This window comes from Manduca sexta, unplaced genomic scaffold (genome assembly GCF_014839805.1).
Source record: "Manduca sexta isolate Smith_Timp_Sample1 unplaced genomic scaffold, JHU_Msex_v1.0 HiC_scaffold_1863, whole genome shotgun sequence".
NCBI classification, from domain to species: domain Eukaryota; kingdom Metazoa; phylum Arthropoda; class Insecta; order Lepidoptera; family Sphingidae; genus Manduca; species Manduca sexta.
The window spans coordinates 7,362-32,196 of NW_023592770.1; the positions used below are offsets into that span (position 1 = coordinate 7,362).

At 34.3% G+C, this 24,835-nt stretch overlaps 1 protein-coding gene across 1 annotated transcript; it reads right to left on the minus strand.

The window, feature by feature from the left end:
• Positions 1 to 565: 565 nt before the first annotated feature.
• On the minus strand, positions 566 to 20,138 carry LOC119191737. Its single transcript, XM_037445605.1, has 2 exons — positions 19,739 to 20,138; positions 566 to 2,220 (listed from the first exon to the last, which is right to left on the minus strand). The coding sequence occupies exons 1-2, from the start codon at positions 20,025 to 20,027 to the stop codon at positions 2,042 to 2,044; spliced, it is 468 nt and encodes a 155-aa protein (XP_037301502.1). The 5' UTR covers positions 20,028 to 20,138; the 3' UTR covers positions 566 to 2,041.
• Between the last annotated feature and the right edge of the window lie 4,697 nt (positions 20,139 to 24,835).

The window sequence follows — 24,835 nt, forward strand, 5'->3', positions numbered from 1 at the left end:
TTGATTGGACATACGTGGGCCAAATGGCTGATAAAATTAATTATATTGCCGTGGCATTAGTAGTGATGACGTTTACCCAAATGTTAATTATCTATAGGCGACTAACTAACCGCAAATGATGTTCCTGTGATAGGCAAACAACCTGCACTAAATTCATGCCCAAGCGTGAATGTGTGTTCGGTTTATAGAACCGAAACCGAATAGATTCCGCTAATTTCATTCTTCGGCTACTTTTAAAGTATAATAAAAAGCAAATATAATAGAGTGAGGTAAATACAAACTTTTGTTTCTTCTTATTAGAGTATTAAATTGATTAAAAATACCGAATACTACAGACTCGCCTCCTGGGATCATGGGACTCGGCGGAAAGTGGGTGCAACAATTGTGCCTCTGCCTACGCCTTCGGGAATGAAGGTGTGTTAATTCTAAAACTTAACTCAAAATGAACCAAAATCTTGAAAAGTTATATCGATGAAATAAGAATGACAATATCAACATTGTGTATAACAAAAGTTCTCCGAACTAACATTTTTCGGCAGTGAAACCGAAAAATTATTTCGTATCCAACACTAGTGACCATATTTTCGGCATAGTAATATCGGTTTTTGCTGCGCTGTATTAAATGCTGCCGGATTATGTTTGATGATTAACTGAGGCTAGAATTATACAACAGGTATTTTGAATTAATAGAAACTGTGTACTGAACTGATTTGAAATTGCGGTAATTATTTAACTGGAAAATTAATTAACATCGTCACAAGGTTTTAATTGAATAAATAATAGTACGAAAGCGTTTGAATTAGAAATGTGTTACATATGAAATTCTGTAATTATTTTCCAAGCTGATAAAACAGTTTGTTACAATATAGTTCAAATACGAAATTCCGAAGGCACTTTCGAAACTGGCAAAGATAAAGACGTTAATGTATACAAAAATCGGAAACTTACTGATGAAAAGAAACTCTTCGTAAACAAGAAGTTGGCCGGTGCACTCTAGTCCGTAAGCCACCCTAATAACGCTCATAACACGAGATAAAAGTTTCACTAAGGGTTTGTTTAAAGTTCTCCGAGACTTGCCCACGGGACGCCGATTACTTACAACTTCCTTTAACTTTGCCGTTCAACATTTACTTTGGATTCAAGTGCTTCTCTAAAGGATATTGTATATTTCCGCGGAAGTATTCGGAGTATACACTACTTGCTTTATATTTTATAACAGAAGACTGACTCTGATATAAACACATAGTTAGAGATATTGTAGATGCATTGTTCAAGGAACGGGTGGTATTTTCAACAATATTATAGACCGTAGGAAACGTGCCTGCAATAGTGTTACTTTATGTTGTTTTTTTGTTAGATAATGATATCAAATATGTATATTTTAGCTACACAAATATTTTTTACAAACCAGCTTTGCTAAGTAGAGTATGGTAGTGATAAATTTAGAAAGAGAAAACATTTTCAACTAGTAAAAAAAAACATTAAAATATGTTAAAGAATGCAGATTTACCTCCGTTTAAAGAAAGCCATTTGCTAATTTACCATCTCTAAGTAACCTTCGACGACAATAAAAACAATCCGTTAAAAATATATTTTTGAATTGTGTTTCACTTCATATCCTCTTCTTATATCTTAAGACACAAGTGAAACAAATAGCCTACGATTTTTTGCCGAAAAACAATTTGACGTTCAGAAAGTTGCTTTAAGCCAAACAAGAAAACTAAGTTGACGAAATTCACTTTGTTGCGGCTGAGGATTGCGCTGGATTTGTGCCTGATGTATCGCAGATCTTCCCTTTTATCTTACAAATTTCGTGTATAAAACAAACATTATTAAAATATCAACGCGGGAAGTAATTTTACTTATTATAAGTATGTTCTTCTATACGCATTTATTTTTCAAAACTACTAGTCTAATTTTTCTTAAACTTCATTCATGTCAGGATTTCAAGCACTTTTGCTCATTGGATTTTATGGTCACGCAGACGAACAATATATTTTAAAATTAAATTGGTTTTATTGCTAAGAAATAATATAAAAATTTATAAACACTTACCGTCTGTTATAAATGGGTATATGGCGCGTAGCTCCGCCTCGTACGTTTCTAAGGAGACGGCGGGAGCTATGCGGGGAAGATAGTCGTCCTCCGGAGACCTTTCCGATCCATAGCCCTGGTCAAACCCAGGGTCTTGCAACTTCCACACCGGCTCCGCTTCTGAACCTTAAAAATAAACAACAAAATAATTTAGTAAGTATTTTATCATATTTGAACCCCTTTATTCGAAAGTTCTTAATTCAACTAATATAAAAAAAAAAAAACAAATTTAAATGATTCTATTTTCAAATTCCGTGATATTGGAACACCTAAATTCTAATCCAGCAACTAACCTACCGTAAAAGCACATGTATTTATTATATCGACCTATATTAGCTATTGTGGGGAGCATGAACCAACCTACTCAAATACAAGTATCCGGAAATCTTCACAATTAGTATTTTAAGTCTACTAAAAACATTAAATTATGTAAATGTTATACAATAATCACATATAACACAGGCGTGTTCAATGTATTATGTATGAAGGAATGGCTGGTAAAATATCGGTTCGCGTGCTTTAGATAAGTTTGCCGGAGAATGTACGCTTGACGTAATTTACGGCCTACGGATAGTTTCCGTTGGCACACTACCCTAATAACAGGATAGGAAGCGGAACGTCCCCACTAATCCTCAATGATATAGGTCTAGGTCTAATATTAATTTCAGTGCTATTAATATTTTGAATGGTTAGATATGACAGCTTTGAGGACAGGGCGATCAAGATGTTTTAGTTAATAGTTATGTAAGTTTGCTTTGTCAAATTATTATATATAGATTTTACTTGCGACTTCAACCCCGTGAAGGACTTTTCTAGAATAAAAATTCTATGTCCTTCCCAGTATCTCAAAATATCATCATACCAAATTCGTTCGGTCGTTTCGGGTTTATCGGGTTCAGACAGACAGACACGGCGCGGGGTTTTGTTTTATAATATGTAGGTAAAGATAAATATGCATTTATAGTAAAAAAAAAATGTTAAAGTGTCGAGTTCCCATACAATATTTTCTCTTATGGCAACCATATTATGATGATGAGAGGAAACTTAAGTGTAGCCGCTTAAGTTTGACATTATTAGATATTTGACATATACTCAAAATTTTATCGTATAAAAATACACAGTGTGACACATATCAAACGCAAAATATCGCCATATTAATTTACATAGTTTGTAGGCCCGTGATTGTTCCACAATACGTTTTGATAAATATCAAAAGCCCGTACGAAACCATTCTATTGAAAATGGCACAATGCAGCCAATCACGGTGCAATAACTTGGCACGTATAATGCATTTATAAAATTCATAGTTACAAAGCGTTTGAACTAAATAAATCGTAATGATTTAAATATTTACACGAATATTAGCAATCGAAATGCAACTTTTTTTCGGATTGCCAGTCCAGCACGTAAGAATGAAGGATGCAGTCTACGAATCTTCGAAAATTAAAAAAAAATTTAAATCGCGGTTAAATCCGAAAAGTATTTCGATAAATAAATTGTTTTTATAACCTAATTACACGAAGATTATTAACTGAATAAAAAGTTATTAAATTATTCCGGCTATTGTAATGTGATATTTGAATAATTCAAATAAAATTGGCTATTAATTTGGACTATACAAACGCAAAAGTTTTGTGTACACGGTGACGTCATGCGGGCGAAATCTGATAATATTTTAATTCATCTGTTGACATAGAAAACGTTTATAAATAACTTATCAGATTAAAATATAAATAAAAATAAAACTTTAAATAAATAAAAGCAGTGCAGCCTAATTTCAATAAGCCATTTTATCCGTAAAATCTCCCCCATGATTTAAAAACGTCCGAAAAACAATTTAATTAATGTAATTCGGCTTATCTAAAGTGGTACGAATTACGAGAAGTATTTTTAATTACCGTTCGTGTCCAATAAATTAAATGATATTTGGACGTGTAAATTAAATTTTCTCCAGGATTACGCGCTGGAGCGAGGGGAATAAATTTTAATCAATAACCGTAGTGCTCTTACGATATCAATTTTTCTACCTACGTATCCATCACTGTCACATTTTACAGTATAATTTTATTGACATGAAATATATACCATACGAAATGCCTCAGTGAATTTCCATTTCGTAAAGTATTTTTTATATTTGAAATATACATATGTTTTCATAAAATATTTCTACATACCTTTCTTTTTGACGCAGTGTTTTAAACTAATAATGTATAAACGATACAATATAAGATTAATTTTCTACGTTAAAGAAATATTTATTAAAACATTACGTAATCTAAAAGAAATTAATTAAAACTATCAAAAAATCAACCCGAACTTTAACCACGATTCATTGATAATGTACATTTGAAATAATAATAAATACCAAGGTAACATTCGAGACCCTTCACTATGTTCGTAGACAAATATGTGCGAATTACTATTCCTCGAATAATATTATTGCCGCAGACAGAAGGCAAATATTTGGAGATTGTTCAATATTTCATACATTTACAATTATACAACTAGATCAACTACATATACATGAGTTTAGCCATGTGTGATCAATTTATGCATATGGGTTATTCTTAGTTAACTTAAGCCTATTTACGTTGCTTCGTTGGTGAAATGTCAGATTTTCATTGAAGTCATGTAGCCATATGCCTAATTGAAGTTTAGTCATTTTTAGCCTGACTCATTGCTCTGGGTGTACGTGGGGAAGAGGGGTACTTTTTCGGTTTAAAGTTAATACAAGAAATAGTTCTACATTTTATCATAAGCGAAGAATTTTATTTTCCAGCCAAACTACAGCTCTTTATAGTAAATTCTACACTATATTGCGATAGTAAATTTTCAATCCTATTCACTAATACATAAAGAACATATCGATTTTATCACAATAAATCACATGTATTGAATATTGTTTTTGTTAATTAACAAGTTTAGCCGACCAGTCGCGTAAATAAACAGTTTTTTTTTGTTAACCCCTTTTTACTCGACGGCGCGATCTGTCGTGCCGCGCCAATAGCAGGCCGCAAACCATCCACGGCTGAATAAAAAGGGGCAACTTATCCGGGTTTTCCTCTGTCGTCAGTCATAAGATTAAAAGTCGGCGCGCGTAGGCTTATCGTGGCCGTGCTTTCTGTTTCACCTGCACATACGTGTTGAATAATGGAGCCGGATTATGAAAGCTTTTCTCCTCTTGCAAAATAGATGTGCGTCTTAGCAAGACGTAAAAAGTACTGCGTGTCAGATTTGTTAGACGTTCCTAATTGGATTACTTTATAGGAGCTGTATTAAGGTATTTAAATGTATTTTACGACATACAGACGGACGGACAGACTAAATCTGTTATAGTTATAACTTATTTATTTTACTGTAGGGATCATAAGCGCCGTACAATATTAATAATAGAATGCACTAGCATTATATCTATACTTCTATACTAATATGATAAAGGAAAAAGTTGTAAGTTTGTTTGTTTGATTAATCTCTAGAAACATTTGACCAATTTTGAAAATTCTTTCACTAATTACTATTTATATCCTGGGAATTTCTAAAGCGGGACTTTTATCCCGAAAACCTTTTACACGCGGGAGGAGCCGTGGGCAAAAGCTGGTAAAGCATATAAATTCGTTAGCAAACATTATAATTAAAATTCTCACGTAGTCACACTAGTAAGACTTATCATATAATGCTCAGTAATAAAATAGGGTTTCCAGCAGTTTTTGAAAATTGTTGTGTGATCGCAGACATCTATACTAATATATAAAGCTGAAGAGTTTTTGTTTTAACGCGCTAATATCAGGAACTACTAAGCCGATTTTGATTTTTTTCACGAATAGGAAGCTACATTACTCCCGTGTGCTATAGGCTACTTTTTATCCCAGCAAAACCTATTCTCTCGGGCAAAATATATTAATTATTATCTCCGCCAAAATATATTATAAGGACGCATACAGATTCTCACATACGTGATACAAACGCACTACACGCTTATTACATAAATTGCAATCTGATAGTAAACACGAGGCACTACCTAAAGCTTACACCACAGACCACAGAACTTGATTCCTTTGTGTATTACATAGCTATGCATGTAAGATGAAGAACTTCGCAACAATAGTTTCACACTGCGCTATGATTTCTTAGCATGCGTAGCTGACATTGTATAAAGGCATTGATGGCCCTATTCAGCTAATATTATACTAACATCTTTGAGTATAAGGTTTGTTTTTGTATATCAGACCCCGCAGTCAACGACGGGGGTCCTGCAAATGGGATACTGGAATCCTTCGGCTTAGCGACCGCATGGACCTGGAGGAAAGTTGGGTATATCTGGGGAAGGAAGTGTGGGGGAAGGAGAAGAAACCCTCTTAGGATAGAGGGAGAAGACCAGGCGATGTTCGCGAGCCCTCATAGACTAAGGTGTTAGTCGTCTGAAAAGTCAAAGCCAACAATATCTGCCACCATCTTAGAATTATACTAACTGTTTTCATCGTTTCGTCGGGAGAAAATCAATCCGAAAAACTTCAATGTGTAACATTCGCGTAAACACAAGAAACCATTGATCAGTCATTTATAATACATATAAATATCTTAAATTTATATATGAATTACCTGAGCAACTACAGGTAATGAATAGACTCAGGTATCTAAAATTCTGAATATCAATATTGGCCGTAAAAAGTTGTTCATAAGTCCTTCTTATTTAAAAGAAATAAATTCAATCATAGCATATTATTACGGTATGACATTTAAAACGACCCTCATCATTGTACACAGTTCAAGTCTATTTGATTATAGTCGTGAATTATTAACAACAGCAATCAGCGTCATAATCCCAACAAAACTATATTTATCACGGACAAGGACCTCGGAATAGCCCAGAACTGAAGCTAACCGCAATTCCGCAACTTATCTAATTCGACCTTAGAACAATAACAGAGAGACCAAGGAACATACTAACCTTTTTTTTTATAAATTGTTCGTTCTTTTATTAATATAAATAATACTCAATTGTGGTACGTAAGTGTACAAAAATAGTACACAAAATTTGGAAAGATAAATTTATTCTTTACTTTAAATAATATTTTTAACGTAAGAACTGTTATTTTTTATTAATTGTTCGTTTTTTATTAAAATAAATAATACTAAACCGTGGTACATAAGTATATAAAATAGTGTTCAAAATTTTGAAAGATTAAATTTTTCTCTATTACTCCAAAAAAATATTTTTCATAAAAAAATATTCTCAATCTAAATACTGTTACTTTTCCAAAGATTTCATCCCTTTTGGGATAATATTAAATTATATTTATGTAAATTTCTATGTATCGTTAATGTGTATGTATGGTTTTTTATCGTCTTATTTGGCAACGAGCAAGTGGTTCGCCAGATGGTAAGCAGCATTTACCATGGACTGCTAGATGCACAGTCAAGCCTTTGCATACAGACTATAGAACTACAAAACTAATACAAAAAACATTTATACATTTTTGTGCACAAAGCGGCTAAGCCGAGACTGAGCGCAGCCACGTTTATTTAATATTAAATTCATAATGGCTAGGTAAACAAAAGAAGTTAGCTGTTATATTCAATAGTTTGGGAAATAAAGGCGTTTCGGTCCCAAATCCCGGGACGTGATAAGGGTGATAATATGGCGTCGCGCAGGCCGTACAGGCACATACGGAAATGATTACTGTAATGTATATTTTTAACAAGATATCGAGGAGCAATCCGGAGAGAGGTTCATTGCAAATTCGGCAGTGTAAATTACAAATGTTTTGTTGTTCGAAAATTGTTATTCTTTCTTATTAGAATGTGTAACTATTCTATACGACCGATGAAAATTTAATTTCAGGATAATTACGAAACACTGTTCATTGGATATTTATTCAGGGTTGAGGTGATTTGGGATTGAAAGGTTACTGTGGTATTTGATAGTGACCACTACACAAACTCCTAATGGATTCAGACCGAATAGTGTCAGAATATGTTTATTTCAAATCAAAGTAAAGAAAATGTATTGCCTAATTGCCACATTCCGATTTATATTAATTTTGAAGACATATGTGGCCATTTTTTAATTTATTTCCATCGACATCAGTAATTTACTCATTAACTTATTTCTGTACTCGTGAACACATATAAAGTGTTAATTAAAAAAAAAAAATGGCCAATGATTTTGAAAAATAAAAATAATAATAAAAATAGCGGCGTAAAATTTCCCCAGCACAAATTTTTGTTATAAATAAACCAAGGCTAAGTTGTTAATTAATGCAATTTGATTTCATTTGCACACAACTCATTATGCTAAACATGAGCTCAAATACTTAGTTCTCGGGGGACTGTTTCGACTGTTAGGTCCCACGTGACAGACACGTTGTGTCACACATAAGTGTTGATTACTCAATCCAACTATTGTAATAGATTATTGTAGACTACCTATTGTATTAGGGCTCGCGCATACTACAAACGCGATGGTCCGCAACGCGTCGTCGTATATTGCGCCAAAGCACAGAAGCAGACGCTGCGGAACGCACCGCAAGGCAATAATTTAATCAGTAAACGTAGGCATTTTAAAGCGATGGATAATTTTGATCAAGAGTTTCATTTATTCATCGCACACTAAGACGGGCCGCATCGCTTACAATTTCCACAAAATATGTCTAGCAAGCGATTCGATGCGATAGTGCGTTGCGATGTGGCCCGGTGCGGCTCGTATGTAGTGTGCGACAGTTCATACAAAACGTATGAAAGTGATTTCTGAGAATTTATGTTACGCAATGCGGTGCGGTGCGACATGTCCTAATGTGCACGAGTCTTTAGACAAACATTGTTTTGTGAGATGATTTGGTGAAAGTTTGAGAAACATTAGACATAAAGGAGGTGTAATGCAATACCTTAATAGTTTGGGAGCAATATATTGCACAAGTGCTGAGCATTATAAGCATATTGAACATTGGATTAATGTAGTAGAGAGGATGTATTTGCGCATTAATATAATAGAGTAGCCCGGAGCTGTAATGGAATTATTGTGATAATGCACGTCACATTGAAGTATAAATTGATGTAATTGATCTTTTATACACGGAATCATTTTGACATTCCGTTAATAAATTAAACCATATACTTGTCTTTACTTCTGCTAACATTGTGCCAAACGTAATCCACGAATAACACGTTTTCTTCAGAAGTCCCAGTTTTAGGTACTTTTTTGAACATTTATTAGCTAAGTGTAATATGGCGTGTACGTGATAGTATTTCTGACTTAAAGTTTGATGTTACCGCTGCCACGAATTCTCTCAGAGTAGTGGTACGAGTAGGGTACAATAATAAATACTTTTTATTAATATTTAGTTTGTATAAAACTTCCACTTTTTATTTTGTATCTACGTTTCGAGTTACTGATTGTAGTGGTATTTTCAAGAATATAAATAAGTGTTTTATTAGGTAACGGAATGTTAAAAAGACTCTGAATATTACAGTGGTTTAAAAAAGCTACGTGTATAGCATTGTAAATTTTTACACACCAAATCATTTATGAAAAATTTTTATTAATAAGTGATTTCTTAAAATAATTTTGTCGTCGACTACACAGTCGCCTCACGATTCGAGGGTTTGTTTTCTTATGTCGTGAGGACAGTAGGAATAAACTACGTTTAGGGTAGCTGAATACAATATCCAAATATAAAACTAGAATACGAAAAACAAATACTGAAATGTTGAATTTGTACAGGAGCTTGAAATCTCTTTGTGGTTGTTGAAGATATTTCGGTTAAAGAATTGTTCGAGAACTTTCAAGGATGTGTTTTTACCAAATACAAACAGGTTTAAAATTGTTGGAATAGAATACTTAGACGTTTAATCTTCTTTTATACATAAACTCATAAACCTTGAGACAAAACTTTCGCCATCAATCATGACTCCCCAAAATTCTTCATAATTAATATGGTGTAAGTAATTAAGAAAGATTAAACTTGAAAACAAAGTTTTATGGATATTAATACGAAATCTTGTCGCATAGCGAAAGAAGCGCTGGTATGAAAAACTCTAGATTTTAAAAGATGCTGTGAGGAGGCATCTCGACTCCACAGTCCACGTATACGCGTTCTATTGAATTCTGAACTTTCTTTAGATAAAATTAATATGCTAGTAGTTTTATAAGCAAAAATTGCTTTTAGAATTTTATTTGATACGGTTAATATGGAGTTTTGAACAAGTTTTGAATACGTAGTATGTTTTATTTTATAAATAATAGTGTTCTTCAGAAATATCATTTTGGATTAATATGAGGCGCAGTAGATTACTTGAGTAAGCATTGTTAAAACACGCCTAAAACTGTTGTAAGAGTTTTTCAATAACACATAGAGTCAGCTGATATGACTGGTCGAAGTGTTCGCAAAACAGTCCGGAAATAATGAATAAGAGTGTCACTTACAAATGAAAATATATAAAGGAAAAACCATCTAACATGAACAATTTTATTACAATTATGTCAAAGGTTAATAGCGAAGACAAAGCACATGGGGATAGCGTCTAAAGCAGTCAATTAATAATTGCGATGTAGATGCATATAAAGTGATAAATTTAATAAGTTTTTGTTTCATAACACCGCCAAAGTGGCTAAAGTAAGGGCATGAAAAGGGTTAGCATTGTGCAGGGTTGCCACAATCATCTTGTATATTTATATTGGATTTTTTCAAGTTACTAACTGTGTTTGTCATTGAAAGCATGATATGCTATGCTGCATTATATAGACTCATGCCAGCATTCTAGAAGTGCTATGCACATATTGTATACTTTGAGATACAGTACATCATTTGTTAAATCCCCGATCTTATATTTACTGCCTGATATAATAATAATAATAATATCAGCCCTGTATTCCATACTTGCCCACTGCTGAGCACGGGCCTCCTCTACTACTGAGAGGGATTAGGCCTTAGTCCACCACGCTGGCCTAGTGCGGATTGGTAGACTTCACACACCTTCGAAATTCCTATAGAGAACTTCTCGGATGTGCAGGTTTCCTCACGATGTTTTCACAAAGAATACACACATGATTTTTAGAAAAGTCAGAGGTGTGTGCCCTTGGGATTTGAACCTGCGGACATTCGTCTTGGCAGTCCGTTCCACACCCAACTAGGCTATCGCCGCTGATGTAAGCCTGCCTGCCTGATATAAGGTGACCAAATTAAATTATTAATTTAATGTATGTGTATTGTCAAAGCATCATAAGACGTAAGAGATTTAAACTCATCCAAAATTCTACATTTAAACAATATTATAATATAAGAATTCCCACAATATTTTAATAACAGAGTATACTATAGACAACCCTACCATAAGGACAGGTCGACGAAGAACACTATGGGATAATGTATTCCTTCCCCAGGGAGAAATTTCTGGCAATTTCACACTATGGGAAAATTCGATAAGTGTATTTGGCCCCGCCGCTAAATTCCCAGAGAGATTTAATCGAAGTTTTCGCAAAGTCTTCATTAAAATACCTCAATGTTTCAAGTGTGGATTTGTTCGTTCCTCCCTCTTCTACATTAGATTTGAACTAAAAATTATTACAGTTTAGATAGCACACCTTGTTTATGTCTAAGAATTAAAAATGGGAAGTGTAAATTATGCATGAACAGGACTCTAGTTAATTTTGATGCAGTATGAGTATAACTTTGGTTAGGGTTAACGTAACATATTTATTTTTACGGTTATTAAACTGGGATTTGCCCGAAACAGGAATCGTTCGATAATATCATATTATTCAAATACCACAACAAAGGGATAATAATGCTACTGATTAAATCATTTACAATTGCAAATTACAAATCTTATGTGTACTGATTTAATTTTGGCGTTTATAATAAAACGACACCAATAAACAGATCTATGTTAAATTATTGTATGTGTTCCTAAAATTGACCATTTTCCGGTCATAAGCATGCGACAGCCAGCGTTCTATCGATCGTCTAGTGAGTGTTAGTTCACCAACAAATAGTGCCAAGGAGGGTTGACGTCACGCAGACCGACAAAGCAAAACAAAACCTTTATATGATCTAGCCAAGAGTATAATATCTAAGAGTACCTACATAATAATTTTGACATCTACTAAGAGTACTTACATAATATTTTTGACACACCATGGTTATTCGTAAAAGAATAATGAACAGCCTTCAAAAACCATTAAAAGCTAAAAAATAAATTTAAATAACCCATATACTAGTTACCAATTTGGGTGTCAAGGGGAAAGGCGTGATGCTATCCTAAGTTTGTGAGATGTGAGAAATATACCCCAGCAGATTTTAATAAAAATTAATATGACCAATTTGGAAGTACTTGTATATTCTTTCAAACAAAATAAGGAATTTTTCAAATCGGTTTATAAATGACGGAGTTCTGAGGTAACAATTATAAAAAGAATTACCTCGAACTGAGAAAATCCTTTTTTGAAGTCGGTTAAAAATAACCTACGCCAACAAAGCGTCTGGCTCAGGTTACATTAAATATGGTATTGTGGGTGTTTATAAGCGGTGGAGAACATTTAAACAACACGGTACCCACTTGCTCGTTTGCCAGTCTATGCTATAAAAAAGATAATGCTACTACAGTGGCAGCTTTCTCTAAGGCGAGAGACCGAGTAGTAGTAGTAGTAGGTAGGTACTAGTAGGTACCACTACAATATTTCTGTAGACAAGCAGTATTTTCCAAGTGATCTTCTAGTTTAAAAGACATTGTAAGAGTTAATTATTGGACATAATGAGACTAATCTATCTAATTTTGTATTCAGAAATTCTTCATGGATTCATAATATTTGTTCAATAAACATGACATATGAAATATTCCGGAACCATAGACGTTCTCATGACGCATTTAAAACTTTAACCGAGTCAATTTCGAATTAGTGCACCCAATTTTCGTGGCAATCTATTTTAGGTCCTGTCATGATCGTTGATGAATTGGCATTTCAGAGCAAATCACATTCACATTTGAATTGTTAATTTTGATTAACCTCGTCACGAGTGGCTTGTGGCTCTTGTGAGTATGCGCGAAGAACCACAGGATTCCACCGTGGTTTGTTTATCTTTGTTGAGCAAAATTCACTGGGAATTTCACTGGTGTATGCGGTCGTTAACCAAGCAAAATGTAACTAAGAGATGGGGTGGCACGTTTGCTAGAGAATGCAGAATTCAAATACTGTTGAACGCCAGTTTTAATTACTCTGTAGTAAGTGTAATAACTTGACTATATGACTTTTAATGTCTCAGGTTGACGAGCGTAGTGCACTTCCATGAGCTTCGCATTTTGCAGTATAAAATTCTGTATAGTGTTAGTATTTAGATACAGTCATGCCTCTTAACTTCAAGCATAAAACTAGCTCATCTCATCATTCAGTGATATCAAAAGACAACGTTAGATTATTTTGACAGCGCCAAATGATTCGCCTGATGAAAATTCACCTCATGTACAGTAGTGAACCTAGCGCGTAATATAAGGAATTTACCGTCAAGCTGAATTACTCGGTACCCTTAATTCCCCTTTTACGACATTCTTCTCGCCATAAAATGAGGGTAGCTACGTTATTTCTTTCCCCGACATCCCTCATTGTTATCAGAATATCTCGACTTGGAACTAGTCTAGATTATTTTAAGTAAGTTTAGTCCTTAAAACTCCTGCACAGCAGTGGCGAAGAGCGCATATAATCCGATCCCTGCCGGCTTCCCTTTCTTAATTTATGTAAAATCGAATTATCATTAGAACAATTTTCAGTGCGCATTTATGCACATTAGTATCCATATTATTTTGTATCGGGGCCTCTTTTGGAAAATTTCACCCTCCGCCACTGCTGCAGAGTCCATTTTATTTATGACTATTTCTGTCAGTAAATTCTGAAATAGCTTTGGATTTCAAAGGACAATGCAACAATTAGAACTTCACACCACTGCCTTAACGGCCTTTACTTTGGCATGAATATGCAAACGTATTAACAACTTTAATGATTCATGTGAGTGCTTTAACTTCAGTCTCATATGGCGAAATGCTATAAACTAGCTCATATACTGCATTAACGCGTTTTATTTCTAATCCCTTGTGGACCAAAGCTAATCGCTGTTTTCAGTGCCTTATCCACTTTGGCGATGGCAATATTCTTTACATCTCCTATTCTGCTTATTTCATCCGAAAATCTTCATTTTTCATCCGAAAATCTTCATAAATAAACATATAATCACAATCATCATTTAATAGTTTAGGCTCGTAAAAGTCCGTCACATTCTTTTTTTGTGATATAACCGTCCATTAGCGATATATCAATGTCTGAATGAGAACGTTAGGTGTCACGGCAAATTGGGATTAATAATAGTCTTACTGAGATGGAATGCTTCATTCCCTTCTACTGATTAGATGAACAGACAAATTGGGCCTACGGGAAAGGGAATATTTCAGAATTCAATAAGAATATTGATTGTGTTTTAAAAGATTGATCCTGAAAAGATCCAATAAGTTCTGTAAGTAATCCAAAAAATATTCAGCAAGAAGTTGTAGTCATTCTTGAATTTTTCAACGTAAATGAAACTTTATTAAAGTTTATAGCTGAATAATTTATAGATATTATTTGAATGCGAAATAACATCGCGACTAGCAACATCGTCGTGGCTAATAAATTCGAGAACTTTACTCTGATTACAATTCTTACTTCGAATACATAATTTAAAGCTCAACATTTGTCGTAGTTAATTATGCCAAGTATAATTATTATGCCAGTTGGAACCAAAGTTTAGATTGACTACCATATTATTCATATTATTGATACCTAACAAGATATAGTTGTAATTGTGAATGATAAGAAATATAGATAAATCAGTAACGTTAGTACAAACGTGAAGTATAATTATGTAAATAGTTAGGTTAGATGTGAAAATTCTGATGCAAGAGTTAATAATATACATACATAAATTAAAAACAATAATATATATGATAGCCAAGCATAAATGAGCTTGATACAAAACTGTCAAGTAATTTTGAATAACTTCAAACTCGTGCATCGTCCGCGGCTTTTTACAGCGTTTCGAAACTGTGGCTTGCGTTGGGCCATACTGCGAAATTCATCGCTTGAGTACTGTCAAAAATTTATTGAGAAAAAAAATAAAGTGTAGCACTTTGTGAACAACGAAATCTCAAAGTGCTTTTGAATAGACGATTATATTTCAATAGCGCTTAGAAATTATTTTTAGCATTCATTCTACGTATCTTTTAAAGTAGGTTTCTCGCTTTTCCACCCACAAATCGGATTTAAAGGATTTTCTTTTAAAACCGGTGGAATTCTCCAAATATTATATGAAATTGTACGAAATATAGAATTCACTCGAGACACGTTTCTAAGCTCCGCTCTAATCGGATATGGCTTGATACCTCTGGGTATAATCTGTCATGGCTACACTGCAGGCAGTTCCTAACAAAGGCTTTATACGCTGAGGACTAGGAATTATATCTAACCAGTCTTTTAACTGTAGCATTTATTCATAATTTAGATATATATTCTTCACATACAGACCACGATACAAAATTGATTTAAATAAGAACTTTGTGATTTATTATGGGATAATTCTAAACTCTAGGGACTGTTTGAAGCATGTCTTTGCACATTGAGGTTATCTATTTGGACTACACTGTATCAACCACTAGGATATAACCTTAGCATGACGGAATAAACACGTAATTCTAAAAACAAAACAAAATTTAAATAGGTTCCACATGTGACGTGTTCGACCAACGTCGGGCCCTCGGTTCGCCCTTGACCCGTTACTCACAGCGACTGCACGCGTGACGTCAGCAGCGCGCCAAACGCGCCCTCCACGACACGTCTATTCCTCTGATTCATTAAAAAGTGTTGTTCGAGGACTGATATTATCGTAGTGATTTATTGTTTTACAAATAGGGGTTTTGGATTTTAAAAATTATTTAGAGTTGCTTTGATTTAATTTTTTTACGCAAATACGGTATAATAGTAGTTGACAAGACTTAAATTTACGATTACCTTAAAATTGTGGTGCGAAAGTGTTTTAACAATTTGGTATAGCGAGCTTGATAGATTTTTGGTTATTTATACTGTTTTTGTTGTGATATGCCATCGCTTCCTTGGTCTATTGGAAGGGCATATGAGCTGGAAACTGATAAGTTTGAATTTGAATTGCGGTTGCAATTACGCAGACGCTTGGTGATGAACATAAAATTTACGTCTTAGAAAAATTATATGACCTGCGAGCATAGCCGAGATGCTTTTCTAAAATTGTTAACGCTATCGTAGTGTATGAGAATGGCATATCCAAGCGAAAGACTTTAGGATATTTCATTCCCATATTTTTTTAAGGTTCCTGAAAGATGGCGTTAGCCAATATCAAAAGCCATGCTATACGTTAACGATCGTAGAAAGACATTTTGGCTACGGCTTTATACAAAAATTTGAATAAGAGCTGTTGGAAACTAAAAACAGTTAAGGGAGATGATAATGTAATCAAGCTATAATACCTACTGTATAATTATTATACCGTTTACTTTTGGTTTGGTTTGTGGCAATAACCGAAATACTACCGCAATCAACTACAACAGTACATGAAGAATAAATTGACAGATTGATTGCATCCCTTGAAAATAATAGTTTAATTTTTGACTCTTGTTCAACTATTCATAAATTATAATAGCCCATCGTTCTTCCAATTAAAATCCGCTCGAACGTATATCATTTGATGGCAAGGCGCCCAGAAATCTGCTGACATGGCCTTGTTCAGTATCAATGTCACAGTCTAATGACCAGATACGAAAATTAAATGCTTAGAGTTCAAAATGGTATAAGAAAATGTCATACTTAAATGTTTCGAAAATTTTAGACCTAATTTTACCGACTTCGTAAGCGTTTAATGACACAGTTAACTGCTCGGTATTTGGCTTCATCACTTTTTATAAGTATAATTAAATAATTGAAAAGTTTTCTTAGATACTATTTGCCGTACTCGTTAATGACATTGACTTTTAGTTACTTAAAGATACTTTTTAATATAAATGTGTTTACAGAGTTAAATTTGCTAAGTAAAATTAAAATAGGAAATTTTGCTAATATCAAATTTTACGCATAGATTCAAGGCAGGATCCAAAACCAAGCTTCAGGTATACAATGCTTAATAATCTAGTGTTCATAGTTACAAAATTTCCGTAGATATAAAATTTGTAAGGTAAAAATATTATATTAACGTAATCACCGCTCGGCCCAAACAATTTCAAGGTGAGACGAGATGATCGATGGCCCGCCGCATTAGGGCCATTAGGCTTTTATCTTGTTCTGTGGCCCTTATCTGCCTACGTCACTACAGCCTGTCTAGAATACGCTAGAGAATTCAGATTTATTATTTACTATCTCAGCACCATTTTCTCGCAAAAAATACGCGCGAAGCGAACACATGTCATTAAAGAAAAATAGGATATCAGAAAGTTGTGTACGAATTGTATGTCTGAATTTTTGTTTGCGTAACGGTAATTTTTTATGTGCTAACCAGGTTGTGTCTTTGACATTGTCTGACTCCAATTCTGATATATATTTTTTGCATTTGGCTACTTTAATAAAGATCTAATTGATGACAATGTATACTACAGCAACCAAGCTATAAATTCAATTCCACAGCACCGATTTTAATAAATTCTGTACCGTATATTAAATTATTTACGTAATGTTTTAATAACGATGCTCCGCAATGTACACAAAACGTTCCCTTTATAAGCAACACGGGGCTAATCGAAACCTTCAAGATATTTCACTTAACGAGCCTGCCGGGTCATTAATTTTGCGCAGCAAAAGCCTTCCGAAGCAAAACGCTATAAAATCACAACTGAAAATACAGGGTTATACATAATTGTCAAATATTGTCCCGCGTTGTGCTTTAGAATATTGTAGATGTTGTAAGTGACGATCGCGATCAAAAGTGCTCTCATATTTATAATCATGTAGTTGTTAAAGTAAGCGATGTTATGCTTCACGCTTTAGTCGACCTGCATGCAGTAAGTGGCTAACCTATCTACTTTATTATCAGCTATATACATTAACACGCATTGTAGTAGCTTTTTAGAAGAACTCAGATCCAAAATTGTGAGTGCCATGTTTTGTAAGAGACCCAGAACCGTATTAGCCTATCATTTCGCGGGACAGTATAAGAAGTGCAAATTCTGAAATTTAAATGATGTCTTAAGTCTTTGAGAAGACTTTCTTTAGCCACTAGTACTTGTGTCAATCAATCTTGTATCAATTTAGTGATGAAACCATTGACGTATATTCTGTAGACACGAACGTCCATATAAACTATTTGTTCAAAATCTGAACTAAAATGGCAATCAAAACGTGACTGTTATAACCTATTTATTCACTTGAACAACAAAAAAATTTACTTATTTGACTAATATGTTTTATTCAAATCTAGGTTTACACTTAGACTCGAGTTTTTATATCGTGAGCGCCACTCCGTAGTCGTACACAATCACAAGCTATCAATATTGACCATACTAAAGTCAGTTTGAATGGATTGCAGTTCAATTCAGTTGAACACAGTGAATGTTTGGAATGCCAAATCTAGTACGTAGTACATATATATATATATATCGATGGATGAAACAAGATGTAATAAAAATAATTCCCATGAGTAATCATTTGGTAAATACTCTAGGGATTCATAAAGAAAATAGACTAGAAATGTTGTCGTCATAGGCAATTATAAAACCAATAAGTCAAGATAAGTGCCTACATTCTAGGGGGATATAGTAATTTCCTAACTTAAACAAAGGTCTGGGTGGCGTTTTGCCAAGATCAGTTGTTTCTATTGACCTTAAGCAGCCAATGTTGTAAACGTAAACACATATTTTATAGTAGACGAATGTTGCATTGAAATTGGGTGGTACTTAGTGCAATAGTATTTTCCAGAAAGATATTCATACAAATTATGTCAGTTTGATTTCTTTATTTTACCTACAACATCACACAGATAAGTAAATAATCGTTTAATTTTAAAAAATAGCTTGACATTTCGGTATTACGCGTAGGTTATATCAGAGTTTTGATATTAAAGACACTTCTAGGAGTTTTACTTTTATAATCTTATCGAAATCTATTTAAATTCCATCAAAGATTTCTATTAATATTCCAAAACCCTAAACCAAACAGAAGCTATATCAGATATAGATCAAAATAAATGATTATGTTGAAACCCTTTTCAATTCAATCTTTCCACAGAAGCGTGTATAAATCAATACGAAGTTTGTTTTTGTCAGGAACCTTTTCACATAAATCATGACAATATATCCGCACGCTATGACTTATGGTAACATAAAATGTTGTCAGCATGGATACGTACCCATAAAGATATTGATGACAGGTCATGCCTATGAGTAGTAACGAACTAAAACAGTGATGACGTATGTAAGGGTCATCAAGAAACAAAACATCAAGGTCTCTAGATCAAGCCTATATCTCGAAATGTAGACGTTGCTATCGATTCTACGGCATTACTTACAGCAATATTATAAAATTTCGATTATTAGACTTCGACTACGTTTTACTTAATTCAGATTCAGTGGTGTCACTCTGTAGTTAGAATCACAAAGCAAAAAGACTTACCAGATTTGCTCACTCGGTACCGTAGACCGCGGCCACCTTTAGGATGACACCGATTATAAGTTCCAAAATCACCATAATTGTTGTTGACTCGACTGTAATCAGCCAGATGACGGTTCCCGTCTAAATGGTTTGGCAAGGACCGGTTCCAGCCCATAACATCTCCGACCACGGAGCCACAAACGGACGATTCGGTCTGGCTTTTGGTATCGCCATTGCAAAGATCGCCGCTGGACCTGGCGCGTCGGCCTTTGAGACCCTTCGCGGAGTGCTGGCTGATGTTAGAGCCCATGTCGAGGCGGGACCTCACGTGGGCCCCGCCGACCGCATCGCGCCACTCGTCTGGCGACGTACGATTGCTATGGGGTTGACAGTTGCTCGGATCTGGAAAGAAATGAGTTATTAAAGTCCAAAGTCACTTGGTAGTAAATAAGTCATTATTAGTTATCACTTGAAGGAATATGCCATTTTAATATTGGCCAATGTCATGGAAAAATACATCTGTTTGACGACACATGACAACTGGTAGAAATAATTATGATTAGCATAACATTATTTGACAAAATTGTCATACCGCTTTTAAACATCTGAACAATTAAAAAACAACTTTTCATACGTTAAATGTTTACTGCTAAAATCCATTCGCAAGTTGTCATCATGTTGACATTTGAAGTTACGCAATACTTATTATTAAGTTAAAACTTTAACTAAGACAATTTCTCATAGTATAAAGTAGGTATTATTTTTTGTTCTCATTTGGTTTAATAATGAAGCAATTAACTTTAAATTATCACGTACAGTCTGAAATGTATTTTTAATGGAAATCTAATTGTTTAAGATTGCTCGTAATAGGAGGAAGTAAAAAATAAAACATATTTTTAAAATAAAGATGATTGTCGTAATAAAATAAATATATTGATTGTTTTTTGCACAACTTTATGAGGAGGTGACCGGACCTCTCAGTTGACGTTGTCAATACGAAAAATTAGTTTCATATTTTACCACAACATAGTGAAGTTTTTATTTTTATTGTCAGGCACAACGTAACATTATACTGCGCATATCAATAAGAAACATTCTAATTTAGTGATAAGATGATAAATCTCATAATACCTAATAATTGTTTTAGCTAGAATAGGGTTCTAGTTACATCAGGGTTGAATACATTAAACAATATGTTGGAGAAAGAAATAGACAAAGCTAAAGTACCTAAACAAACACAAGTTTTTTTAAAGACAAGTTTTAATTAGCTAATTTAAGCCTTGGTTGCATGAAATAAGAAAATTTAAGGTTATGTTAAAATCATTACTCCTAAAAAATGCTTATAAAATAGCAAGAATTTGGGTCAATCTTTGCCTCATTACATAAAACAGCCAGCAACTAAAATGCGTCGTTATTATTATTAGAATGATATAAAGAACTGAATCGATGTTCAGTTTTCAATACAACATTGAGCACACATTCGAAGCCAACTATTTAGTAATTAAAAACTCTGGCAATAACTGATCTTGGCACTTGTATCTGTGAGGCTGATTTTTCAATCAGATAAAAGTTATCCATCCAATAAATTAATATCTCACTGGATACAAAACTGAAACAATTTATCTTTTTTTCATCACACAATGTTTTTGTTTTCGTATTTACATCCTTAATAACTTTTAACTAATTATTGCGAAACCAGTACATATTTATGGACTTTGCTGCGGATATATCTATACTATTATATAAAGCTGAAGAGTTTGTTTGTTTGTTTGTTTGTTTGTTTGTTTGTTTGTTTGTTTGTTTGAACGCGCTAATCTCAGGAACTACCAGTCCAAATTGAAAAATTCTTTTTGCGTTGGATAGCCCTTTGTTCGTGGAGTGCTATAGGCTATATATCATCACGCTATACCCAATAGGAGCGGGGCAGTAATGGCTAATCTCAGGAACTACCGGTCCAAACTGAAAAATTGTTTTTGCGTTGGATAGCCCTTTATTCGTGGAGTGCTATAGGCTATATATCATCACGCTATGACCAATAGGAGCGGAGCAGTAATGACTAATCTCAGGAACTACCGGTTCGAACTGAAAAATTCTTTTGTGTTGGATAGCTCTTTATTAGTGTAGTGCTATAGGCTATATATCATCACGCTATGACCAATAGGAGCGGAGCAGTAATGGCTAATCTCAGGAACAACCGGTTCAAACTGAAAAATATTTTTGTGTTGGATAGTTCTTTGTTCGTGGAGTACTATGGGGTATATATCATCACGCTATGACCAATAAGAGCGGAGCAGTAATGGCTAATCTCAGGAACTATCAGATCGATCTGAAAAAAATATTTTTGTGTTGGATAGCACTTTGTTCCTGGAGTGCTATAGGCTATATATCATCACGCTATGACTAATAGGAGCGGAGCAGTAATGGCTAATCTCAGGAACTACCGTGTTTGAACTGAAAAAATCTTTTTGTGTTGGATAGCCCTTTGTTCCTGGAGTGCTATAGGCTATATATCATCACGCTATGACCAATCGGCTATAACGCGGGCGGAGACGCTGGCAAAAGCTAGTCTTATATAATCTTATAAACAAAATATAATATAATAGACTCCCGCCACACAAAACCGAACATTATCCTAAATATTAATGTATTTTACGTTGCAATATTGTCTTCAACAAAGTTCTCGTTTGATCTCACAATAGCTGGCTTCATTGCTCGGCGTCAATAAAAGAATAATGGCTTATAAAATGTTTAAATAAACAAACACGGCAACAGTGTAGTTGGATCTCACTTTATTACTTTCCTCAGTTGGCCGTAATGTTCTAAATAAGACATAAATTGGACAATTATGAAGATTAAAAGATCTAACGTGAAATATGGCCGCTAAATTAAAATTAATGGACAAAGAGGCTTATTTGTCTTCGTACTTAAGACGGGCTGGATCTTCTTTGAGCGTAGTTGCGCCTATACGGCGTGTGGTGCTGCGCTAAAGTTTGGCTCCCAGGAGGGCGTCTGCGTTCAATAGCTAAAAGCCTAAGTCTCTAGGTGCCTTTGAGACTATCTTACGCCGTGGCCTCAATTGTGAAATAACAAGCCAAGTCAGAAGACGTGTGTGTAGTTTCCAAATTCTATCATAATGTTTAATAGTAGATCCTTGCATATGCAAATTATTATAAAACATCTCCCCAATAGCGCGTTCGTCCGTCTGAACGCTAAAAACTCAAAACTGACAGATGGATTTCGATGAAATTTGGTATGGAGATAGTCTTAGACCCCAGAAAATTTATAGCAGGAGTTTTATCCCGGAAAAATTTCACACGTGCGCAGCCGCGTGCAAAAGTTAATGTTTTGAAAACATTGTTCTTTTGTAATACAAATACTCAAGCTATATTACAAAATAGAAGGTATTATATAATACATTCCGGTATATTAAAAATAAGCGGAAACAATTCATTGTTTCATGAGAAAAACCTCAGACAACAAAGGCGATACTAAATGTGTTTTATTTACATGTAAAATGTTTCCCTTTATTTGAGTTTAATTTGGAAACTCAACAAAATCTCTATATTATCTAGAACTGTAAACCTTTCTTTAAAAAAAATCTATATATAATTGCTGTATTTTAGTTGGAAAATATCGAGAATTTAACGAGTGTGTTGTGAGCTGGCCCGCGCACTTCCGAAGATTTAATGAATCTTTCACCAAACTGTTGAAGTTCATTAACGGCCGTCGCCGCAAATGCCACCGCATATACCTTTATGCCTAGATACAGCCCAGCTTTTGAAAATTTATAGACGCTATTAAACGTGATATATTCATATGGCCGTTTGAAAACTATAAATACGTTATGAATTTGAAATACTTCCTCGTCTCGTTGCGTGTTTATTAAGTCTATCCATATTTATGTTAGTGGTGAAGTACATAAACATTTAGGACGTGCAGAGTATTCTGTAGATTTTCAATAAAACTACTTTATGGATTTTATTGCGGCTTCATACCTATTATAATTTTCTCAAGTCAAAGTTATATGTTACAAGTATACAAAATTTATATTACATATTTTTTAAGAACTGATTTTAGCAAATATAAAACCGCTATAAAATCCATAAAATAGTTTTATTTCAATGTTTAACATTCGCGTAAACATAAGTAATCATTAAGTATTCTATACGTTAATATAGACAGTTACAGATAACAGGCCTTGGTCTATGGAAAATTCACTTAATAAAAATCCCTGGGGCTTGTCGAACATTAAAAAAATATTCTTAGCTTGTACCGATTTTTGCAATATACCTAGACTGTCAGCCCTTATTCGACAGCTACTTCTTATTTGGACGTTGACTTAAGGGACTTATATATTCCCAAAGCTTTTAACTGTGGAGAGTAAGTGCCTATCTAAATAGTCTGAATAAAATGTTTTAAACGTAAGAACATAAAAAATCATACCTAATTGCTTCGGTATCCTAAAAGAACGTAAATAAAAAAATAAAATACGCCAGTAAAAGGAAATACGGTCATGGATATGTGTGGAGTGACAGAGGATGTACTTAAAAATTGAGAATGGTATGCTAAGGTGGTTTGGGCATTTGGAGAGGATGGATGATAAGAGACTGACAAAGAAGGTTTGTAAGGCGAATGTGATGGAAAAGCCGGTAGGGGTCGACAGCACCGAACCTTCGAATGTCAGATATCTGACATTCTCAGTAAAGGCCAGGTCAAAAGTACCCGGAACCGGCAGGAATGCATGTAAAGATAAATTAAGGTGGAGGAAGCGCGAGAAGTATGCCAGAATCGTGCAAAGTGGAAATCCGTAGTCTCTGCCCACGCCTAGGGATAGAGGCGTGATACTATGTATGTATGGAGTAAAAAGGACCAGCAAAGCGTCTCAACAATTAAGTAATAAGTGACAATCAACAGTTTCCTAACTCTATCCTACATTTCAGTTTATATTAGCCGTCTAGCCCTCAATTGAGACATTCCGCGAGTGAAACCACTGAATCATGCTTATTTCGTTAACAATCAGCGTGTTTATCAAATTACGTCATAGTTCACTGGTCATACGTGTTATTTGAAGTTTCAAAAGCTAAATAAATTTTTGCGTTATAATTTGATTCAATTACT